The 26,967-nt window shown below is 35.3% G+C and overlaps 1 protein-coding gene across 1 annotated transcript in view; it reads left to right on the forward strand.

Annotated features, from left to right (window-relative positions):
- LOC138714691 (trypsin-1) overlaps positions 1 to 16,021 on the forward strand; it is a 79,220-nt gene extending 63,199 nt beyond the window's left edge. The window contains exons 5-7 of the mRNA XM_069846754.1: positions 2,111 to 2,307; positions 11,352 to 11,409; positions 15,476 to 16,021. Coding sequence (XP_069702855.1) covers positions 2,111 to 2,307; positions 11,352 to 11,409; positions 15,476 to 15,597 — 377 coding nt within the window. The 3' untranslated portion in view covers positions 15,598 to 16,021. The remainder of the gene's footprint in view (positions 1 to 2,110; positions 2,308 to 11,351; positions 11,410 to 15,475) is intronic.
- The last annotated feature ends 10,946 nt before the right edge of the window (positions 16,022 to 26,967 follow it).

The raw sequence follows: 26,967 nt of genomic DNA on the forward strand, positions 1-26,967 counted from the left end.
GTGGTTATGTCGTAGGGTCGTAGAAAGGGAGTGGCAGTTAATTACTTAACGAGTTCGTTTTATTTAAATTATTTTAAACAACTGTATAATATTACGTAGACGTCCAAATCCTAAGAGAAATTAATGTTCTCAGAAAAGAGCTAAGACAGCCCAGCCACTAGCTGGCGAATAAAAGCTGGTGGGGGAAACCGGGATACGACGTAGGCAAATGGACGATAGTACCTATGCGAAAATTATTCAATATTGAAAGCTCTTTCGTCACTGGAAAACGCGAACATATTTTTGGAACGTACTGTTTACTATGACCGTAAGGCTACTATGACTGTATATGTGGTCTTGGATCTGTGTGGAGGACGGTTGAACTTCATTAGTAGAAGGGGTGGGAGTGAAGAACATTAAAAAACTCAGGTACAGTAAAAATTGAAGTAAAAATAAAATTATGTCCCTGTACTTCACAATAAAGTACTTAGGGTTAACCTACATCGGTTTAACCAGAAATACCTATGTTGAAGTCTAACGGTTGGGAAGTTATTGATGAGCAAACTTTTAAATGGAGGGAGGCATTATAGACGTACTTTATTTCTACGTTTTAAAACTTTGTGATTATGATACATTATTGAAAATGCTGTATCTTGTGCTGCTCCAATAAGTTTATTTCATAATTAACTAAAATCTCAGTAAGAAAATAAAATAATTACAAGACAAATGATTAAGACTGTCCTTATGATTTTCATGAATTATAAATTCATATTAGGTAGGTACTAGTACAAGTTCTCTTTCCGACCTCAATGAAACACTTGGTAGTTTGCCAGTTTGAGATAACATCCGATTAACAAGGGAAAACACAAAGCTAGCTGGAATCCTTCGATTGGGAAAACGTCGCCTGTATTCCTCAACAGCAGCCAAGCCACTGCCATCACAAAATCCATAAACAAAAAGCAGGTCTGCTTATTTACTTACTTACAAATGGCTTTTAAGGAATCCGAAGATTCATTGCCGCCCTCACATAAGCCCGCCATCGGTTCCTATCCTGTGCAACGTTAATCCAGTCTCTATCATCATATCCCACCTCCCTCAAATCCATTTTAATATTATCCTCCCATCTACGTCTCGGCCTCCCCAAAGGTCTTTTTTCCTCCGGTCTCCCAACTAACACTCTATATGCATTTCTGGATTCGCCCATACGTGCTACATGCCCTGCCCATCTCAAACGTCTCGATTTTATGTTCCTAATTATGTCAGGTGAAGAATACAATTCGTGCAGTTCTGTGTTGTGTAACTTTCTCCATTCTCCTGTAACTTCATCCCTCTTAGCCCAAAATATTTTCCTAAGAACCTTATTCTCAAACACCCTGAACCTATGTTCCTCCCTCAGAGTGAGAGTCCAAGTTTCAAAACCATACAGAACAACCGGTAATATAACTGTTTTATAAATTCTAACTTTCAGATTTTTTGACAGCACACTAGATGATAAAAGCTTCTCAACCGAATAATAACAGGCATTTCCCATATTTATTCTGTGTTTAATTTCCTCCCGAGTGTCATTTATATTTGTTACTGCTGCTCCAAGATATTTGAATTTTTCCACCTCTTCGAAGGATAAATCTCCAATTTTTATATTTCCATTTCGTACAATATTCTGATCACGAGACATAATCATATACTTTGTCTTGTCAGGATTTACTTCCAAACCTATCGCTTTACTTGCTTCAAGTAAAATTCCCGTGTTTTCCCTAATCGTTTCTGGATTTTCTCCTAACATATTCACGTCATCAGCATAGACAAGCAGCTGATGTAACCCGTTCAATTCCAAAGCCTGCCTGTTATCCTGAACTTTCCTAATGGCATATTCTAGAGCAAAGTTAAAAAGTAAAGGTGATAGTGCATCTCCCTGCTTTAGCCCGCAGTGAATTGGAAACGCATCAGATAGAAACTGACCTATACGGTCTCTGCTGTAAGTTTCACTGAGACACATTTTAATTAATCGAAGTAGTTTCTTGGGAATAGCAAATTCAATAAGAATATCATATAATATTTATTCACTATCTTACTCTGTATATGGAGATATGACTTTGCTAATATACATGCTATCACGTTGTGTGGAACGCAGGGGTGGACCCAGCTGGTCGAGTGGGCACAGTGGTGGGCTGGGGGCGAACATCGGAGGGCGGCATGCTGCCCGCGGTGGTGCAGGAGGTGCAGGTGCCCATCCTCAGTCTGCAGCAGTGCCGCCAGAGCAAGTACAGACCTTCACGGATCACGTCCAACATGCTCTGCGCCGGGAAGGGCAGCCAGGACTCCTGTCAGGTCAGTCCTTGTCACGTAACCACGGAGGACACTACTCACTAAAATGGTAACCGGCATTTCCTTCTTAAGCACTCATTCCAGATCAATTAAATCCCTGATTGTACTCCTTGCGTTGCTTGGACATTCCTTTATGTTTGGAATGCGTATGTATAGCTACGAAAATATAAAATGGCCGGCTATGTTTTTTGAACTGATCGCCAAATGGTACAGTGCAGTACCTGACGTCAATAAAATCACCCACAGCTTTCAAATACTTCATGCTCGACCATGCCGAAATGTAGTAATTATACACCTGGTAGCAGCTCTTTAATGGACCTCACTAAAGTACAACTATTCATTAAAGTTCAGGTGTTCAACCAATCAAAAATCATCATTGTAGCATTATGAAAGCGCAAGTATCGATTATTCTCGGATATCCAATCGAAAGAAAACAAGGCTGGAAATCCAATATTGTCGCAGAAGGTTATGTCCTGTTACTATAATAATTAGCGTTAATTGTAAATAATATTCAAATAAATTCAATTTGTCATCTCGTTTTTCAATGTCTAAATCATTTTCATGGTTATATCAAGATTAATCTTTATTTTACTCTCTAGATTATATCAAGGTCAATGACATTTGTTTCTAAGAAAAAATCAATACTTTCGCGTCTGCGCACATCTCACAATTTACGAGATATTGGACAAGGTCAGTTCCGCTCCCCAGTCAGATAAGAATAACATGAATACTTATGAATAATTTCAAGTTAGAAATATGGTCGAGCATAAAAAGTCGCTTGCGCTCGTTTCATAAACATACTCGCGTCTTAACTACCATTATAGGCTCGTTGCATAATGTACTATTATATTACTTCTACATTCACTGCAATTTTACATTTAAAAATACAACTACATTACCTCCACTACATTTTTCAGAACACATTTTGAACAATATTTACATTTTGATATTACAAAATGATAGAACACTGTTTATTAAGCCCATGTGAAGTCCTTAATTCGTTTGGGTCTCCCTTTTGCTTTGGCAATATCCTGAACTCTGCGTGGCATACACTCAATCACTTTGGTGGTAATAACCTGTTAGATATTTCTTTTCTAATAGCGTCCACACATTCTCGATGGGGTTTAAATTCGGAGAATTTTCGGGCAAAGGCACAAAATGAAAGACAATTCAAACTTCAAACTAAGAGATGGCTACTAAATAATCCTTTTTGCAATATGAATTAACTTTCTGATAATGATGTAATATTTTAGTTGAATGATTATTATGTTTTCAGTTTTTAATATTTTTAATATTGACACAATGTATATTATTTATTACCTCTACAAGGCCTCTTTTACTATTGTACCTTCAGGGAAATAAAGAATATGGATATGATAAAAGAGGAATGTTTCTCTGACAAAGGTTTTCACTCTTTTAACAGTCTGACAAGATGCCCTATCATGCATAACTATCATTCTGTATTTTGAAAATGTAAATGTTTTTCTAAATTTGTCTTTAAAATATAGCGGAGATAATATAGTTGTATTTTATACAAGATTGCAGTAAATGTAGAATTACATTTATCGTCATAAATCCAACATGCATATAAAGAATAAAACAATTAAAACAAATCCTGATATTGTGTTATACAAAAACATGCACATTTAAAGGACAAAACTAAAATTACTTCAATATTTTATTATCATAATACACTGCCCTCTTAAAATAACCGGGCATATTGGGGATTAAATAATTGGGAAATAATTTTTATCTCCAAAAGGTAGCAAAAACGAGCAAAATTGCATTAAACCGTTTTTTCACAGAGAATAAATTCCTGAAATTAAGGACATTACTTACGATATAAATATTTGTGTGTTCAGTACTAAACTACATCCAATTTTATTGCAAAAAGGGGTGTCTCCATTATTAGATTATATTTTACCCCCTAAACTGCTGACTATAATAAATGACTGAGTGATAAAATGAAACTCCTAGGTACCTAGGACATACTCTGAACAAGGAAAGGAGCTCAGTTAAAATCTGAATTTTTTAGAATGGTTTATGCTGTTTTCCAAAACTTTGTAAAAGTGGAGCTATCTGGTTTTTGATGTAGCCCTTCATTTGTTACTGTTCCTCCAAGGCATTTGAATTATTTTCTCTCTTCAAATTATAATTTTTTTTTTTTTTCGTACTTTGTTCTGGTCACGAGGCAATCCTATACTTTGCCTTAAATAGAAATAATTAAAAAAAATAATAATGTTAATAATTATAATAAGGATAATAATAACAATAATGACTATAATAGTAATAGTCCACACCTGTGGAGTAACGGTCAGCGCGTCTGGCCGGGAAACCAGGTGGCCCGGGTTCGATTCCCGGCCGAGACAAGTTACCTGGTTGAGGTTTTTTCCGGGGTTTTCGCTCAACCCAATGTGAGCAAATGCTAGGTAGCTTTCGGTACTGGACCCCGGACTCATTTCACCGGCATTATAACACCTTCATCTCATTCAGACGCTAAGTAACCTAAGATGTTGATAAAGCGGCGTAAAATAACCTAGGCCTACTAAAGAGTAATAATAGCAATAATGATAATGACAATAATGATATTGATAATGCAATTTTGTGAAATTAATTATCGATGAGGCAATTTCTTTTTATAATGTAGTCTACAGAGTGCGGCAATTAACGTTTCCCATTTTCAAAATACCGTAACTGATTTATCGTTTGAAGAAATTACAAACCATGGACACTGTTAGGCATGTTATAGTCTTGGATTTACAGATTATTATCTTATTTTTTTAATTACATACTTAAGATGCCCACCATTAGCGTCAATACATTTTTGTAATTTTCTTTGTTGCACTAATCATTACTCTTTGCAAAGTGTCTGGCGTGACAGCAGCAATTTCCTCACGAATTGCATTTTTGAGGCTATTGATATCAGAGAGTTTACTAGCGTAGACCTTAGCCTTCAGGTACCTCCACAAAAAGAAATCTGGTACAGTGAAGTCTGGGGATATGGAGGGCCACTGACCGTCACCTGGAGAGAAGTCGCCCGGAGAAAGCAGCACGCAGCGTGTTCATTGAAAAATGTGCCTTATGTGTTGTAGCTCCGTCCTGTTAAAACCATAGAGTCTCAATGTTCCAGTTACGAAGTGCCAACTCAAGCAGGAAGAATATTGTCAGCAAAGCCATTCTCACATGTTCGATATTTTCAGATGTCCGCGCTGTTTTCGTACGAACACGAGATTTGTTTTGAACAGATCCGATTTTATGTCATTGGCTCACCCACCGATTGATTATATAAATAAATATATAAGATATATATATAATTATTTTTCTTGACGGTGCAATTCTATGTTGTCGATTATCGCTAAATATCCGCCGAAACTCGCGCTGTACAGCGACAATTCACTTTCTTGATAAATATTGTAATGTTTCACGCAGAAAATGCGCTGCTGCAAAGGCAAATGTTCCATGGATAACTAAATTCAAGGTCATGCTAGACCCAATCACAATTATCAAATCTCACCCACTAAATGACGCATACATAATAATACTTACTTACTGACTTACTTACTTAATGGCTTTTAAGAAACCCGGAACCCGGAGGTTCATTGCCGCCCTCACATAAGCCCACCATTGGTCCCTATGCTGAGCAAGATTAATCCATTCTCTATCATAATATCCCACCTCCCTCAAATCCATTTTAATATTATCTCCCCATCTACGTCTCGGCCTCCCTAAAGGTCTTTTTCCCTCCGGCCTCCCAACTAAACTGGAATAACCAAGTAACCCATATTACCAAAAAAGTGCTTTCCATACTACATTCCTTAAACAGCATTCGAAAATTCCTTCTGCTATCACTCAAGAAAATACTAGTGGAAACACTAGTAATGCCCCACTTCGATTATTGTGATTTTCTACTGACTGACCTCAATGTCAACCAGTCGCAAAAATTACAACGTGTTCATAATTCTTGTGTTCGCTTCGTCTGCGATGTCCGTCGCGCTGACCACATTACCCCATCATTCCAAACTCTAAACTGGCTACGGCTTAACGAACGTAGAAATTTTCATTCTCTTGTTCTCCTTTTCCAAGTCCTTCACACCTCTACACCTACCTACCTTGCCTCCCGTTTCAGTTACCTGTCATCATATCATAATATCTTCACACGCACGCAAATAGCCGCATACTAGCCATACCAACACATAAGACATCATCGTATTCATCATCATACACAATCTCGCTCTCGCGCTTGTGGAATATCCTACCCAGTGACATTACAGACTGTCGGAATTTAATAGCGTTCAAAGGCAAGCTTATTAAGCATTTTCTCACTGCGTAGAGTAGGTTTAAATTGTACTTAATCAATAAAAGAAATGCTTCTCTCTTCTTAACTTTTACAATAAACTGTCTAGCTTTTATTAATCAGTTAATCTTTTAGTACTTTGATTTTTATTGTATCTGTAAATTTAATAATAATTGTAATTATAATTATTGTAATTGTATTCTTAATATTGTAGTTGTAATCCCCTGGTAGAGGGGAAGAGAAGGCCTTATGGCCTTATCTCTACCAGGTTAAATAAATAAATAAATAAATAAACAAATAAACAACTAACGCTCTATATGCATTTCTGGATTCGCTGATAAGTGCTACATGCCCTGCCCATCTCAAACGTCTGGATTTAATGTTCCTAATTATGTCAGGTGAAGAATACATTGCGTGCAGTTCTGTGTTGTGTAACTTTCTCCATTCTCCTGTAACTTCATCCCTCTTAGCCCCAAATATTTTCCTAAGCACAAAATCTCAAAACCTTATTCCTTTGCTGTGGTCGTGACAGAGAATCAGTCCCATTCCGAGGCTTATTTGAAGGATTCGTAACAAGCTGTTTTTTTCGGTGATGGGTTGTTAGCCCTTCGCCCAACCCCCAAGCTGGAGGACCACCCCTCATCGGCTATCCGCGACTGCTTATTCAATATATTCGCAGCTACCCTCCATATCTAGAGGCCGTCTCCTCGATCCGCAACCTGAGGACGCGCCATGCCGTGGTGATAGGGACCCACAATACATGGTAATACATAATAATTACAAATTAAAATGGGAAACGTTAAATGTCGGACCCTATATAAATTGATTAATAAAAGTTAAATTTTCTAAAACAATACATCTAGTTCTTGGTAAAAATAATGAATATGAAGTATGGAAAAAAAGTGCTCTCAAGAAATAATTCCCATTAGGGTTTCTTGAGGGAATCCTCATTTAAAAGCCAAGAAGGATTCAAAACAGTATTTTTCTAAGTCTAATGTTCTGGTGTCAAGGCTTCACGCAGGACTACTGTAATGTTTTCGATCAAAGTGTAATAAATCGGGAAGCTGTCAAACTGCCATAATCCTGAGGATTACTTCCGCTGCATTAATCTTGTGAGAGGAATGAGGACTCTTATCAGCTACTCACAGGCTTTGCGTCGAGCCCTTCATCTGTCATTTCCTGAAGCCCACTTATCAGCACATGCTTCACTAACTGACACTACTGCTTTTCTGAAATTGTTTAATTTGTATGTGTATGTGTATTTATTCACACTGCAGTGGGTATATACCAGGTGGCAGTGGTAACTAATTACACTCAATAATGACAATAATAAACTTATTAATTAAAAATACAATTAATAATAATACTAATAATTAATACTAACAATAATTAATAATAAAAACAATAACAACAACAGGGAATATACTAAATTTAATGAAACGATCACTTAAAATAACATTTGAAATAAATCTAATTTGTATCTTAAAAATAAGATCGAACTAAAACCCACGAGTATGATATGTTCAAATCTGCACAAGTACGCCTACCTTTCAAATTACACTCATTTCGCTGTCAACTCACTCACTGCACTGGAACTACGACACATTTCACTGATTCTATCCTGATTTCACTAACACTTCAAAAACATTTCACTGTTCAAATACTATGCACTGCCACTATAAACTATAAAGCTTCACTGACGGAACACGTTTCACTTACACAGCACACTTCACTGACACAACATAATTCTTCACTGATACAACACACTTCACTGACACAACATAATTCTTCACTGATACAACACTTCAATAACAACATATCATACTGTGTATAATTACCGTCTATTAGTAAGGTCCTTAAGCCTATTTTTAAATACATTTTTGGTTATTGGTAAAGCCTTTAGTAAGTCTGCAGGTAAAGCATTCCAGGCCCTGATAGTACGATTGAGGAAAGAAAACTTTCCTGTGTCCGCCCTCGGCCTTTAAATGTTTTCTAAAAAAAAAGCTGACAATACATATTTAATGAGTGGTTACAGGTTAAATTACTATCGGTAAGAAGTCACTAAAGTTAAATATTGATCAGAACGTAACTAAAATCGATTTTAATCCGACCAAAATTGGATTTGATGAGGTCGAAACTTGACTTAATTCAGGCAAAATTTGATGTAGATTAAAACGGGGTTTTAAGCAGGTCAAAATATAAGTTATTTTAACCATCCAACTCTTCAAAACATAAAAAGTGATATTTAATGTGTTTTAAGTTAGTACGTATTTGAACGTACTATTTTATTTTAAAATAACATGAAACAGACTTTGATGAAATATTAATAATAATAATTTAATAATTTATTTAATCTGACAGGATTAAGGCCATAAGGCCTTCTCTTCCATCATACCAGATAGCACATATAAATACAAAAAAATAAATACAGACGCTGATGAAAATAGTACAAATTAAATCAAAAGAACGCTATAGAGCTCTCATCGAGCTAATATAAGAAAAAAAAGAAAGAAAAACAGAGATTGCAATGATGATACTAATAATAATAATAATAATAATAATAATAATAATAATAATATTAAATACATTACATATTAATTGTCAATTTTACAACAGCATAGTTACAATATTTACTATATGTTTTGGGTTAAGCCGAAGTTACGCAACCTTACAGGTGTTCAACAAGCAATTCCATGAACTATAATATGATTTTTAAATTTAAATTTGAATTTTGATATTGTCCGACAGTCTCTGACATGGTCAGGGAGAGTGTTCCAGAGGCGTGGAATAGATATGCTGAAAGATGATGAGTAGAAGGATGTTCTGTGCAGAGGAATAGAGAGAAGGTACATGTTCCGGGTTCGAGGTAGTGAAAGGTAAACAAAACGAGATGCTAGGTAAAGGGTGTAGAGGTGTGGATGATTTTAAATAGTAATAAGAGAGAGATGAAGAATCTTCTTTCTTTAAGTGGACTCCAAGACAACAATTCTAGTGACGGTGTTACATGATCGAATTTCCTAATATTACAAACGAAACGAACGCAGATATTGTGAACAAGCTGTAGTCTATGGGCAAGATTAGTATTGTAACTTTATTTCAACTCAACAATAATAATTCCTTTCTACAATTCACAATTAACGCTCTCCACACAGTAACACAGTATTCGTTAGTGCACTCCACAGACGACGACAATGACAATTCACTAGGACTATTACGAACAACAATGAACTGTTAATCTTAACTAATATTTACAAAGCACTATTTACAAATCAGAACTGTCAGTTCTCAGTTCACAGTTCTTCTAGCTCAGTCACTCGAGTTCACAGTATCTCGAACCACAGACCTTCAGAGACAGTCCACTGTACTCGAACTCAGGTCCCTCCAACTGCGGTCCACTGCACTCGAACTCAGGCCTTCGGATGCTGACACAGTTGCGGACGCACACTCGAGTCGAACTCCGGTACACAAGACTGGCTTGCTTGCTCTGGCTTACTCACTGACTGAATAAACTGAAAACTGTTCAAGTTCGCTCGCGTTTCTTCTTTTATAGCAAAATCATAGTTGCGAGAAATTTCTACGGGTGTGCAGAGATAGCTCTCTCGAATTATCTGTATATCTCCACTTCGACGGACTTCTGGAAGAGTCGGGAGGGTCCGTCCCCCCTTCACTCCGCACGTAGCAGTTGCGCGCGCAACTTCTCCTCGTCGCGTTGACGTAATACACTCCCTCTGCCCTTCAGCATGCAGATGCTCCCCGTACCAGCGTCTCGTCTGCCGCGCGCCCTGTTGGACGTGTATTCGAACCCCGTTGAAGCTGTCACAGTATTTAGATTCGTGAATAGAGAACAACATAATCGAAAACAATCACAGTAGCAACTTCGGTCCAAAGCTTCATAACATAATAATAGCTAAATTACCGAACATACAGTTTACTAATGCTCCTTATTAAAAAAAATCAATTAAAAATTGCTGTTTAGAGAGAAAATATAAAGTTCAATTATTGTGGTATCTGCGTTTTTTCTTCTTTTTTTTTCCTTTTTACTGTTTTATTCAATAAAATGTCTTCACATTATATGGAATGTCCCCTGAGCTCTTTCTGGGGATGCTAGAGTGTTTTATATAAAAAAGAAATATGTATCTTTGCTCTGGCAATACATTAATTATTATTATTATTATTATTATTACTATTATTATTATTATTATTATATAAATCGAATCTGATACTGCAATGTTCCTAGTTCCCTGGAGGTAGCCTACATCCAAAAAAAGAGATCACGATGTAGAATATGTTGACAGGTTTATGCCGCGCTTAGACCGATTATCGATATTAATTTACTGCATCACTTCTGTCTTGTGATTGGCTGGATTAACCATTGTGATGCAATCGTAAACTGTAATGTCTAAAATTACACGGCTTATAAATTTTACAATGTTACAAGTGTAGCCTATCTACGAAAACGTATTGCGAATGGTTGCATATAATGAAATGGTTTTACCTATCATGTCAACTTTAAGGTTACGTCTTAGTATACAATTTTAAGGAATTTATATTAAAAGTTTACACATATAAATTTTATTTTTCATTAAACATTTGACTGCTATATTCCGTCGATCCAGAAGACAGAACTAAAAATACAATTTACAACCAGCCAACCAAGAAACATATTTTTCTAAAGGTAAATTAGTGTATACAATATTATAATATAACTGTATGATATTTTCGTTCAGCAATGTTTCAATATCTCTTGTTCTAGGGTGACAGTGGCGGGCCTCTTCTAGTGCAAGCACATGACGATAAATTGGAAATTGTTGGTAAGTTTATGAGTTGTAGATATATCGCATAGAAAAAGTAACTATAGCGGACTTCTATATTATATCCGATGATTTTCCCGCACCATACGCAGGGTTTGCATGCAGAATCAGTAATCGTCAATCAGAGTTGCAGTATGATCGAACATTTGAGCTATCATTTCAACTGTAGATGGAAACGAGCCATCACATGATGTTTAAAGAGTGATAAGGTTTTAACCCGCAAGCCTGCTGGTGGGAGACATAGCGCTTGCGCAGATGAATTATTTTTTGCGTGTGGCTCACCTAAAGAAGTAATAGTAGTAGTAGTAGTAGTAGCAGTAGTAGTAGTAGTAGTAGTAGTAGTAGTAGTAGTAGTAGTAGTAGTAGTAGTAATGATAATGATGATTATTATTATTATTATTATCATTATTAGACTTCGTTGAATTGCCACACGCAGCATGCAATCAGGTTGCCGATGTACGGTAGTATAGAGGAGGTGAGCGACCGCCCGGTCTCGTAGTATAAGCAGTTCATGTTAAGAGTTGTGACCGGTCCAAATAGATAGAGAAGCTACAGCTAATGTATACCTATGTAAGCACTTGTTTTTGCATTACTGTGGTTAGAATGGTCAAAGCGTAACATATGTTCAATGCAGACAAAAATTCAATCAAACATACTACAATGAGAGTGTTGCTGTTACAAATATTTGCCCCGCAGCCAGTCTTGACCCGTTGTGGAACGTGGTTGGATTCTGTTAATTATTATGCAGAACATTACGGCAAAATAATGGAGGTAATTGATGCATTGGATAGCGCAGACAGTTCCGCTGTTGCAGCTGTAAAATCATTGCCTTCTGAACAGCTATTGGAAGATATTCTGTTCATTGATTCTAATTTTAAAATCGTGTCCAAAAGCATCATCCTGTTAGAATCGTCTAAACTACAACTCTCAGAAACCCTTAATATAGTGGATAAAGTATTACAAACTGTTATCAAAGATAACAATTAACTAATTTCAGAAAAAGTGAAATGTAAGTTGAGAAACATTATTGCTAAAATTCTGCCTATTCACAACTTCGTATTATAAATGATGTACCATCAGGTCACGACAACACATCTGAAGTTGGTGTACTAAAAAGTAGTGACTTTCCGTTCTTCAAATATATACTGTACGTATTACATCGTGTGATGTTGAACGTACATTTTCCCCAAAATAAAAACTGTTTAAGTGACCATCGGAGGAGTTACTTTGCAGTCGTTCAAAATGTACGTAACTCTTCACTGCAATGCACATATTCAAGGATGATGCGAGTATATTATATTAAATTTTAAGAGTTAATATATCTCACTATAAAATAATTGTGTGTTTTCATGTTTAGACATTTCTTACTTCAATGTTCATTCATCATATTTCTTGAATGCAGGATACAGGTTTTATTGTAACCGCAGTATACTGCTCAGTGTTTACATTAGAGGCATATTCCACCCGTTGCACGCCCCCTTCTCATACAGTCTATACCGCGTGCGCAGTAAACCTTGCGATTCTCGTGGCAATTCCACGAAGTCTAATCATCATCATCATCATCATCATCATCCTTCACGAATTAGGCCTCTGTAGACCTGTTTCGGGCCCATCTAGCAGTCTTCTAAAAGGTATTCCTGGTCGACGATGTCCTCTAGGTTTATACTGCATCATAATTTTTGGGATTCTTAAATTTTCCATTCTTCTTACATGATCTAGCGAATTTAATTTGTATCTGCTGATTTTTTCTTCTACTGACTCTACTTCTAATTTTTCTAAAATTTCTTCATTCCTTTTTCGGTCTAAAAGAGCATATCCTGCTGTCCTCCTGAAAAATTTAATTTCCGTTGCTTTGATTCTGTTCATGTCTTCTTTCTTTAATGTCCAAATCTCGCTTCCATATAAAAGGGAGGGTAATGCCAGTGTATTATATATTTTTATTCTTGTAGAGTTTTGTACTAATTTAGCTTTTAATGTAATGTTTATTATTCCTAGAATTTGTGTAAATTTGGTAATTTTCTTGTTCACATCTTTTTCATTTTGATAAGATATTTCACAACCCAGATAATTGAAATTTTGTAATTTTGTAATTTCAACAAAATGTTGAAAACTATAGAGGGATTAGTATCCTCAACACATGATGTAAGATATTTAGTAGGATTTTAAATGAAAAAAAAAAAAAGAAAACATGCTGAAACTTTCCTTCTGAAGTGTCAAAATTGCTTTAGAAAAGGAAGTTCATGTGTAGATCCATTATTTAGTATCAAACAATTGTTAGAAAGAAGAGAATTTAATTTAGAAACCCATATAGCTTTTATTGATTTTGTGAAAGCTTTTGATAAAGTCCGAAGAGACCTTTTATTCGACATATTGCAAGATAAAAATATTCCAAATTTGCCATTACAAAATATAATAGAAATCTACACAGACAGCAAAATAAGTGTCAAAATAAATAACTGTATATCCGAAAGAAAATTAGTTAATAATGGAGTTCGACAGGGTTGTCCACTATCTCCAACTTTATTTAATACTAGCCGTACCCGTGCGCTCCGCTGCACCTGTTAGAAATAAATATAAAGTAATTACATAATTAAAATAGGACGTTTGATGCAGGGAACATTCGTATTTGATAGAAGGATAAATCGTTTAATATGTTACTTAATTTAAATTGTATTTAAATAATTAAAATGCGGTTATTTTGGTCCAGACAGCAATCATTTGGTGCAATGACAATTCCTTTAACATGTTTCTTAATTGTTATTACATGCAACCATAGTTTAATGAAGATTGACACATCATTTAGTTTTAATGTATATACTTTATATTACTTGCTATATGTTTCAGAAGTTACTATAATAAAATTGTAGAATTATGTCCATCTAGAGAAACTACTCTTTCCAATGGTGAAATAATAATTAAACAATTAATTAGCTTCCGATATTACTTCATACAAGCACAGAAACATTCTCTTAGGCTATGTTTAATAGCTTTCGATTGTTGTTGTCCAAGGCCCCTTATAGACGAAGTCATTTGTTTTTATTTCAGTACAGAGCCTTAGATGGCGTTGTTATTGTAATTTTAAAACTCATTTATCTCTTAAATATCGGTCCTATCAAAATTTTGTATAGAATAAAACTTATTGGAAATTATTTTTAAAGAAACGTTTGTTATGTAATAATTTTCATGAAACTCAATAATAAGCGAGATATTTCGATTTATTTAATTAAGGCCCCCTTATAACCCCCTTTTTAAATAAAGTATTTTGAATGCCATATAGCCTAAAATCTAAGTTACAACGAACTTAATTTATATTCCAATTTTCATATAAATCGGTTCAGCCATTATCGCGTGAAAAGGTAACAAACATCCAGACAGACAGACATACAAACAAAAATTTCAAAAAAGCGATTTTCGGTTTCAGGATGGTTAATTATACATGTTAGCACCAATTATTTTTGGAAAATCTAAAATTACTAGAAAAATTTTGGCTACAGATTTATTATTAGTAATGGAACAAAATTTACACATCAGGAATCAAAATAACCGGTGCTCTAACATTAAATATCTTACTCTATGCCGATTATTATTATTATTATTATTATCATTATTATTATTATTATTATTATTATTATTATTATTATTATTCAAGGATCATACTGATAACAAAGCTTAGTTTACATAAACACAAAACATCGGTTCCAGCCACCGGCGTGGCTCAGTCGGTTAAGGCGCTTGCCTGCCGGTCTGAAGTTGCGCTCGGGTGCGGGTTCGATCCCCGCTTGGGCTGATTACCAGGTTGGGTTTTTTCCGAGGTTTTCCCCAACCGTAATGTGAATGCCAGGTAATCTATGGCGAATCCTCGGCCTCATCTCGCCAAAATACCATCTCGCTATCACCAATCTCATCTACGCTAAATAACCTAGTAGTTGATACAGCGTCGTTAAATAACCAATTAAAAAAAAAACATCAGTTCCACATCATTCAGAGGTATCGGCTGTCTGGTCGAGTAGCAATAGTCCCGCTAGTTGCCGGAAACGGTTCCACGAATTTCTGACATCTGTTGCAGGTATCGTGTCATGGGGCGTGGGCTGCGGGCGCCCTGGCTACCCGGGGGTCTACACGCGGGTGTCCCGCTACTCGGACTGGGTCAAGAGGAACATGCAGGGCTCCTGCTACTGCATCAACTGACGTCGAGAAGCCACATTGACAACGCTTCTACTGCGGTTCTGCCGATCGAGTGGTTCAGTGAGAGTGAATTAAACGAAAACAGCATTGATGGTTTTGTGAATACCTAGCGATTCCAACAGCCGATCATCTTCAGCTTCGATTTTCCACGCAGGAAAGCCGGGTTCAAATTGTGTTGAGCCAAACTGGAATTTGTGTTGAACAACTACGGCGCTGGCACATACTTTTCCAGGAAATTTGCCTCTCTTCTGTCATTATTGCAATGTTATTACGCAATTCTGATTAAAAAAACACTATTGATCTACAGTACTATATTTTTACAATACCAACTTCATGACATCTTAACGCGAAAGTTCTGTGGAGCATTGAACTGATATTTAACAAAGGAGATTCCCAAAACTTTGTGTACAACATAGGCGATGACGTGGTTTTTTTTCCGGAGTATTTTTTATTCCTCCGTCATTATTGCAATGTTGTTACCAGGCTTCGGGACTTCGGACCCGATAGAGCAGTTCAGTGGGAAATCCGCATAACGGCGCACTGAGTATAGTGGTAAAGCGTACAGTGGGTGGGGGTACTGTAGAATGAAGGCCAACAAATACGCAAAGGAAACCGCTCTGGATTTGAAGGTTCTGACGAATAATTTGGTTTTCATACAAACTGTCTGAAACTATTACACGGTTAGAAAAGTCAGAGCAAGAGATGGCGGAAGCCCTCAAATTAGTTGAGGAAATGACACAGAGAATTAATGAGACACCAAGTACACCGGTTACTGAACGTGTAAAACATAAGTGGAAATCAATTTTATGAAAAAATAACGGATATGGAACATTGTGTAAAATAAACAGCAAATTAGTGGACATAGAGTCACCCCAGAATAAAGGACTGTCTCTTAGAGACTGCAATGATGTTATATTTCTTTGTTTTGCTCCTATCACGTCATGGGACGTAGAGCACAGCTTTTCACAGCACAAACTCTGTTTGGCAGATAGGCGAAAAAGATTTATGTTTGAGACACTAAAAATGTACCTTGTAGTACATTGCAATTCGGTACTGTAACTGCACTTCCTGAAGACGACCAATAGAATAAATGAAGAAATTAAAATTGCTAGATGTTTATTTCCACCTTTAACACTGTGTATAATTAAACACAAATGCTTATAAAAGGCAGAAGAATGAATACTTTTCACATTCTTTTGACATTGTCATTGTGTAATGTATATTTACTTTCAGAATGTCCATGTGTGTCTGTTTCCCCATATTACCGTACTCTATTCTAAATAGCAACGTTGTTACCTCAACACATCTCTACCTTTCACTACCTGCAGCTAGTCAACAACCTACAGTACATGCACAGTAAACTTATTGTATCGGGTCCCAAGTCTCGAAGCCTGGTTATTACTACGGGACGGATGTTGATGATCTAAAATTTACTTCAAATGATCATTAAAATGCCCTTAAACTAATGGAAAAATAACATAAAACTTAAAGAAAATGACATTTAAATATTATTCACCGTACTCGCACCACAACTTCTTAAAAATTAGTCACCTTGTTTCAATGACTGCCCTGCAAATCTCGGAGAGAGGAGGCAATTTCCTTGAATTTGGTTAAGATAAAGGAAAAGAACATCCAGCAAAATGAAGGTTTTTAAGGGAAAACTATAGATTTTAATGAGGGTTTACAATGTGTTTCAATCAGGGGTGGTCGGTGAAAGCCCTCACTTAAACTAAGGTGTTGTCAAGCATTTTATATTACTTACGTTGTGTGAAGTTAAGCCTTCAGTGGAATGAGGGATGGACTTTAGAGTCTGTTCCAAACTATAAAACTCTAACTTCACTGTTATTCACTTATTCAGTAGGTAATTACTACTGACCTAATTACTTGGAAAATGATTTAACAGACCTATCGGTAAAGAAGAAATTAAAATTCATTCCAAATGATCTGAAAGTTCTTCGAAGTATTAAAAATGACCAAAAAATGACGAAAAAATGTAAAAATGACCTATTAGTTCAAAAACTTCAAAAAATGCAAAAAATTCAATATAAGAAATTATTTTTTTACGTTGATATTAACATAGAAAGGATTTCTATATTAATAGGCATCGTCCTAAAGTGAAAAATAAGAAGATGACTTTTCATCAACATCCGCCCCCTATTTATTATGTAATTCTGGTTTAAAAGAACACTACTGATACACAGTACTATATTTATAAAATATCAACTTGACGGGATATTAACGCGAAAGTTCTGTGGAGCACTGAACTGACATTTGACAAAAGAGATCCCCAAAAATGTGTGTTGAACATAAGTGATGTTGTGATATTTTCCCTGAGTACTTGCTTTTCTCCTCTCATTATTACAATGCTACTACGTATGGTACTTTTAGTTTAAAAGAACACTATTGATATACAGTACTGTATTTCTACAATACCAACTTTACGGGTTCTTAACACGAACGTTCTGTGCAACACTGAACTGATATTTGACGAAAGGATATCCCTAAAATTTTTGTTGAACAAATACGAGGATGTGATATTTTCCCTGAGTATTTGCTGTTCTCCTGTCACTATTGCAATGCTACTACATATGGTACTTTTAGTTTAAAAGAACACTATTGATATACAGTACTATATTTCTACAATACCAACTTTACGGGTTCTTAACACGAACGTTCTGTGCAACACTGAACTGATATTTGACGAAAGGATATCCCTAAAATTTTTGTTGAACAAATACGATGATGTGATATTTTCCCTGAGTATTTGCTGTTCTCCTGTCATTATTGCAATGTTATTACGTAATTCTGATTTAAAAGAACACTACTGATACACAGTACTATACTTACTTACTTATTGGCTTTTAAGGAACCCGGAGGTTCATTGCCGCCCTCACATAAGCCCGCCATTGGTCCCTATCCTGAGAAAGATTAATCCAGTCTCTATCATCATATCCCACCTCCCTCAAATCCATTTTAATATTATCTTCCCATCTACGTCTCGGCCTCCCTAAAGGTCTTTTTCCCTCCGGCCTTCCAACTAACACTATATATGCATTTCTGGATTCGTCCATACGTGCTACATGCCCTGCCCATCTCAAACGTCTGGATTTGATGTTCCTAATTATGTCAGGTGAAGAATACAATGCGTGCAGTTCTGTGTTGTGTCTGTCTCCATTCTCCTGTAACTTCATCCCGCTTAGCCCCAATTATTTTCCTAAGCACCTTATTCTGAGTACTATATTTATAAAATACCAATTTCACGGGATATTGACGCGAAAGTTCTGTGTCACTGAACTGACATTTGACAAAAGAGATCCCCCAAAAATGTGTGTTGAACATAAGCGATGTTGTGATATTTTCCTGCCATTATTGGAATGCTACTACATAGCCTATGTACATTTAGTTTAAAAGAACACTATTGATATACAGTACTATATTTCTTACAATACCAACTTTACGGGTTCTTAACTCGAACGTTCTGTGCAACACTGAACTGATATTTGACAAAAGGATATCCTCAAAATTTGTTTTGAACAAATACGATGATGAGTCATTATTGCAATGTTATTACGTAATCCTGATTTAAAAGAACACTACTGATACATAGTACTATATTTATAAAATACCAATGTCACGGGATCTTAACGCGAAAGTTCTGTGGCGCATTGAACTGACATTTGACAAAGGAGATCTCCAAAATTTGTGTTGAACAAAGATGAATGTGACATTTTCCAGGAGTATTTGCTATTCTCCTGTCGTTAATGAAATGCTATAACGTAATTAAGGTTTAAAATAAAGCTGTATTGATAAATATAACATTTTCACAATACAAACTTCACCCAATTCTTCCAGGAACGTTCTGTGGAATATTGATCTGACGTCTGGCAAAAGAGATTCCAAAATTTCTGTCGAACAAAGACTGTTTTCTACTATTTTTCATTTCTTTTAGAATATAGAGAATAGTTAACGCAAGTAATGGATAAATAAACTGGATTAACCAGGAAATATTGCTCAGCCTACTTTTAATCTCTTATTGTCAGGGCAGTTAAAAATGTATGTTCCATTTACTGAATCAGTCAATTTGGCGAAGTGACGCCCAACGGCTATAATAAGAATAGTTTTCCGTCCATTCTTTCATTTTTCTCGTAATCAATTTATTCCATTACTTAACTTCCTTTAACATCTTGCCATAACTTCCTCAAAAACACTATAAAGACTGCTAAAAATATCCCTGAAAACCCTGTACATATTCTGCGCAATTATTTGTATAGTACATTTAAATTAATTAAATCTTGCAGAGGTATTTTCTTTGTATGTAAAATATGATCATAAAATTGTAGTGAAATAACATTAAATTTAGTCGCTATTATACAACGTGCCCCAGAAACGCCATCCATTTCAAGTTATACTGTAGTATACTTGCATGGCTCTAGTATCATGTTGGATGCATTTTGAAGGAATATCAGAGGTGATTAAGGTTTATTTTCATTTTAAGTATTAAAAGTTGTTAACTCAGCACGTTTACCAATCCCTGATGGCGTGATGTGGGTTGCCTACTCAAATAATGTGGACGACGTTTCTGGGACACCGTGTATATTAAATAAATAATAGTATAAAAGATAACATATTTACTTCATAAAATTGTTTATTGACATGATTAATTAGGCTGTGTTAATTGACATCTCTTAGGATTTTCTCTCATAAACATGAATTTTTGCTACATTCTGCATATCACTAATGCAACTGACAGTAAATCAATCCCGGATGTTACACCACCAATATTAACATGAATTCAAGTTATCGTCAAGAGTTTCCATAGGGCTACCCTAGTGAATTTTATCTCAGTGCTATGTTTGAACTTTTTTCGACTCGATTAAACGCGGTGGGACTCTAGAGGCGTGATGTCAGTAGGCCTATGACTAGGCTAGAATCTAAACCGACACGGGGTAACACAACGGCCATAGCGTAAACGTGATGTAAACCAAAGACCATAGTTTTTTTTTTCATGCACAACGAATTTTTACCAGCTGTGTGTACCATGATCATTGAAAGACTTTCTTACGGCTGAACAGTTCCTGGAAGACCTTGAAATAAGTTCATTTTTGAACTTCATGAGTCCGTGGAAGTAACGGTAGAAGCATTCACAGTGGGATTGACGTGGTATGGGTTAGGCACGTCGCTATATCTAACCTAAGACGACATTCACGACTAAAACTATTAAGTAGAACTATGGTTGGTGAAAAGTTCCTTTGCAGATAGAATCTAACTCTAGTTGACGTGCAAATTATTCTGCATTGTCCCAAGAGAGTAGAATTAGGCCTCTCTTAAACACAATGGTTGTATCTTGCTAAACATTAGGCCTATAAATCAGATAGAGATCTATAGCCGACAAAATAATGTTACTTACGCCCGCGTAAGAAGTCAGGAAAGTATGATGTATGGTTGCCAAACAAAGGACGGAACACAATTACAGGTTTGTCGTAGCAATATGTGGGCGAGTGCTGCGATTTTGACTGCAAGAACTTTCGAAAATCCGGAATAGAAAGACGAGAAATCGTTGTGATAAGAGTACAACAATCCTAACAGCCTTATTACTATCAGAGTGATTTTAATTGAAGTCAGATATTTTTCCCAATTTGTGTGCGATAAATACTCGTATTGTAGTCGAGTCCATTCCTATAACTAACAAATGCGTACACAAACTTTAACATACGTTGCTTTCATTATTTCATCAATATATGTAAATGTTTACCGCGTGCTAGAAGTAATATTATCAGAGCCATAGAAAAGTCACATTGGCAATACGATATTCGTTAATGTATGTATTTGGTTTATTTTATTTTATTTATTCGAGTGGGTAATGATTTCAATGTTTGAAAGATTGATTCGTTTATCATTTTGTTCGGTAGAATTCCCAATTCATCGATTGATTACTAGACTCAGCGATCTGTTGGTTAGACGGATTTATCGGTCAATCAATCTTCTTACTGTATCCTGTTGCTAGTAGCCAGAGTTGGGGTGTAGTCAATATATACTGCAGGACTGTGTCTTCTGCAACTGGTGCTGATGATTTTAATTTACTTCTTTTGTGGTTTATGGATGGACAGTATAGAAGAATGTGTTCCAGATCTTCATCATGATTATTACACCACAGACAAGTAGGATTATCAGAAATGTGAAATCGATGTAGGTACAATTGTGTGACAATGTGACCTGTTCTGGGTCTTGTTAAAAATGTTTGAACATGTCTGGGCAAGTTTTTGTACATTTGCAGGACATTTGGTTTCTTTTGTACAGACTGTAAAATTTTTCCTTTGTCAGGAGAGAGCCAATTGTTGATCCATAGGTTTGTAAAATGAGACTTTACTGAAGCAAAATCACTGGATAGAAATATCACTTGAAGAAGTCTTGGTTGCAAATATAGTTGCCTGTTTTGCAATATTATCGACTTTCTCGTTTCCAGGTATACCACAATGACTAGGTATCCATTGAAATGTTATTTCCTTTTGGAGTTCTTTTAGTTTACTTAGTTGTTTTTGAAGTGGAATAATTCTATGTTCATATAGGTTTGGTACATATTTAATTATATTAAATATTGCCCCCTCGGAGTCGATGAAATAGCTTCATTGTTGGATTGCTTAGCAAGAGTGTCTATCAATTAGTTGGTTGGGTTTGTCTATAAGTTGGTTACAATGATCGATCTGTTCATATATTAGATCGATTACTAGGTTGATCGATCTATTGGCCGACCAAGCGGATTCCATTGCTCGGATGATTAGGGAGTTTGCTTACGGCGGCGGCTGGCAGATTGATCAATAGGTTAAGCTGATAGATTAAATTAAAGATGAACTAATCTTTGTGTACTTAAATCTACTGGTCACGTTCATTGATTCTGTTTATTGATAGGTTAATTTATTTAATTAATTTACTGATTGCCTTATGACAGGATGAACTTGCAAAGATGAGATAGAATTGAAGTGCTTCTTGAAAAACCTGTCCAAACACAGATTTTTTAACGTAGGTATAAGCATGTTCCGCCTTAAAGTAGTAATGAATTCAACTTTCTTGGAAATGCTCCAGCTATGTCGTTCCTTCAGTTGCAGGCTTCGATACAACATAGTGACGTTAATGTGCAAACATTTCTGAGAGGAAACGAGTGGCTGGCGTTATGCTGGCTGTTAAACTAGTGTAAAGACAGAGAGAGAACTCGTTAGAATAGGACTGATGTAAAAAAAAAAAAAAAAAAAAAAAAAAAAAAAAAAAAAAAAAAAAAAAACAAAAAAAAAAAAAAACCAAATTTTGCAGAGTAAACTGGAAGCAATTGAAAAATTTAAAAATTTCGAAGTTGTATGTCTAGTTTACTCTCTACTTATTCTAATAACAGAGCAATTTCTTGTGCAGTAGGGTAAAAAATGAGCGATTGACACCAATTCAGTAATTAACAGTTTTCTAAAGTAATTTCCCTCTCGCTTGAGGATCTACAGACGTGGACAAATTATTAGACTAAAACGTTTTCTTGGAAACATAATATAATTCGTCATATCAACTATCAGTGTAATTCACAGAGTCTCTATTGTTGTAAAGATGATTGTTTACATCTTCTGTTATATTTTTCCAATAGTTAAGTATATTTTGTCTGGCTGTGTTGGTACTACTGGTGTTTTAATTATATACTGCAGAAGATATTCAACAGTCTGTTCTCCCATGGCCTGCAAGAAGGCCGGACATGAACGAAATTGAAAATATATTATCTATACTGAAGAAGAAAGTTAACAAAAATAGGCTTACAACAAAACATAGACTCACTTAAGCAATGTCTGATATCTGGCCAAATGATGCTAATATTCAAATAAATTGTAAAACTTTTGTTTCCAGCATCCCTGACAAAATCAACGTGTTAATAAAGAATAAGGGAATGTTCACAAAATGTTAGTAACCTCCAGACTCAATTTTCTGTTCATTATTTCTGTGCAAAATACAGTTTTGTTCATTATTTCTGACGATAAATATAGCTTTGTTGTACATATAATTAATTTTGTCTAATAATTTGTCCACGTCTGTATAGTCCCGTCGCTCTAATTTCCGGCAGCCAATCGCGTTGCAGGTCAGCTACATTTAAACGTGTGCGTCTTGTGATTCGCTGATGAAGACGTTATTCATTTCTTAAGGCTCGATAAATACTTAATATAATCGCCCGCCATTTTGGCTCTTTCGTTGGCGTTCGCAGAAAGCACACGAAGACGTTATTTGCCGCTCAATTATTTTCTGAATTACAGTGCGTTTGATTTATTATCATAGGAGCTACGACGTGATGATATTTAACAGTGTGGCAAATAGATTTCTCGCATGGTAATTTGGCAACGAAAGAACAAAAATGGCGAACGATACTACCTACCTAGACTTTGTAGAGTTTTCACTTCCTAAGACGTAGGCAAAGAGGAGGAGTCACGCCGGGAATAACAGCGTCGCGACTATAGTTACACGATTCTTTCCCCATTATCGATTACAAAGGCTAAGACAGATCAGACGTGGACAGGAAGGACACGTGTTTGATCCCAGCACATGATATGAAATTTGTGTTCTTTTCACCTAACTTTCAAAATGTAACTCATAAGTCATAACCACTCAGCCTCTGTTAATTCAGTACTATCTTAATGTGACGCAAGTAACGGTTCCTTTATTCTTGTTACTGCTGTGAGTGCAAAGTTTTTAGGACTACGTGGTAGTTTTAATTGTGCTCAAAACAGCCTTTTCAAAATAAAATTCCAGTTTCGTGGCTATATTCTGTGCAAATGGGACAATTTCAATTAGTACACGCCAATGACAAATCATTGGATGCTGAATATTTGGGAATTCTACCTTTCTATTTTCTTACTGGAGACGAGTAGCACACATTTCCAGCACTCGTGTACGCTATTAAAACCAAAATAATCTGTGACAATTATTAGATTTTAATATAACTTCTTCCAATATATTTATAGAAGGTGTGCAGTTGTACATTGGAAAGATGAATTATTGACGGAATATTGTGCTGGACTTGCATACGTGAGTGACGAACTGGAGCTATGCTCATGTAAATGGTGTGAGTACGAGTCAATTGTAACGGCTCTTAAGATATTTAACTATTTATATGTTAAATTATTTGTAACTTGTTTGAAGAATGACACAGAAGTACGAGTACGTATTACACTACTGGTCAACGAGATTAAACGATGTTTAGGGGAGAGTCGGGTAGTATCGGACATCGGGTAGTATCGGACAGTGCTTTTCTTTCATCTACTACTATATGGTAGTACCTGAATGACATGGTTACGTTTCTCTATGCGACATCACAGAAACGTAACCATGTCAATCAGGTACTATCATCGTGTGGTAGATGAAAGAAACTCACTGTCCGATATTACCCGATGTCCGATACTACCCGACTCTCCCCTAATTATTAAGTGGAGATATAAATTAACATAAATATTCTTATAATAAACATGGTACGTATATGACGAGGATATTTTCACTTTTTCGTAACATAAATTATCAAGAATAAATTACATTTAACATATTACAATTCACAGTAATGTCTTATAATAATATTTGTACAATATAACAGTTAACATAAGAATTTTAGTAATAATCAGACAGCGGATTTTCGGTCCCGATACTGAACGTTAGGTCACTGAACTCATTCCTACGCTCCCTCCTTAAGTCAAGGGACGTGACGTCTTGTTGCTGTGTAGGGAACGAAAATCCGCTGTTTGGTAATAACATTACAAATAAACTATATTCTGAAATGAAAAGATGATTTTCCTTGACAGATTTCATGCGAAAAGTTTTTATACCATTTTTTGTACTTTATATCTATAAGAAAACATTATTTTCTATAAATTTTAAACAAAATTAAGTGTTCATATGTCAAATGAAAGAAATGCGCAAAATAAGGTCGAAATGGGCGTCTAAATCTCTAACTTTCAAGTGGAAACTTTCTTTATTAAAGTTTCTTGCTGGCTAATAAATAACAGAACAGTTCAGTGTACTTGATAGTATTGCAAATTTAAATTTAGTATTATAATATCTTGTAAGAAGGTGATAAATTGTGTAATAGAATATTAAAATACAACGTTGGGAAGTGCTTTTTACAAAATCGAGGAAAAGTTTGAAAAACGAGGAGAGCGACTATTTCAATTTCCGAGATTCTGTAATGAACTTCAGAAACGTACATTGTAAAAAAATTTTTGCACGATCATATTTTTAAAACTGCAACTACAATATATTTTGCATTCAAAATTTAGAGCAATATTATTCCAAAGCCTTAGCAAAACAATACCGTACAATGGTAACTAAGTATTAGTATGGGTCTATTTCAGTGTAGTTTCATGTTATGAAGAATGATCGTGCAAGAAAGTTATTCAGAATTGAAATACAGTAAGTTGTGGATCTGAATAATATTACCGTGTATTTGTGAGAAATAAATTTACTTCAATTTTTCGAGTTGATAAGGTGTAGCATTCTTACCTAAGGTAATCTTTGATGACAATCCCATTTAAGAGAATTTCTATATTAGAATATTATATTTTGACACAGTTTGGAATTCAGGTCGAAGTAATCCTTATCAAATTCAGATTATTGCTCATATATGACACGATATCAAGTCATAAACTTATATTGCTTTACATAATACAACAGTAAAATGGAAACTTTAATAAAAGAACGTATATCAAATATATATTTTCGCAACTTTGTTATTGAATCTTATGTTTCTCAATTCATTTGCTGACAACTTGTCATATTCAAGAAGACAAGAAAGCTCGTGGTTTTGCTCTTAAATTAAGTTTATTTTTACAAATATATGTCAGAAATTTCTGATGCAAATCTCGAGGTGAGATCTGACAGTGAGGTCAAATTTTGCCCCAAATAATCATGTTGAATTTACTGCGTAATTCGGAATATAATTTAATTAAAAAATTAATTGTTAGTATTCCTAATTACGTAACAAATTTTGTGTGTGAAACTACTTTTTTTCTCATCCCTTCACTAATAAATAAAAATATACATATCTCCGAAACTATTTGGTAAAATTGTTATGCTTGTTGACATGTTGGCGATGTTACAGATGACTGTAGTGGCTGACTTTGTTGTGAATTTTAAAAATAAAATTGTAGTATCATGTGTGTTTGAAAATGCAATATTTTTAATGTTTATTTTGTCGCTCATTTTCTCGGAAGTTAAAAATTCACAACATTTATATACTTTTTATCAGAAACTAAGACAGCTATGAGTAAAAACATGACATTTTACACCTTATCTGCTGTATTACATTGATTGCTGGACTCTAACTTTATCTTATTTGGATAAAATATTTGTTATGCATGAATATGAATG

Source organism: Periplaneta americana, chromosome 15, assembly GCF_040183065.1.
Source record: "Periplaneta americana isolate PAMFEO1 chromosome 15, P.americana_PAMFEO1_priV1, whole genome shotgun sequence".
Classification (NCBI taxonomy): Eukaryota; Metazoa; Arthropoda; class Insecta; order Blattodea; family Blattidae; genus Periplaneta; species Periplaneta americana.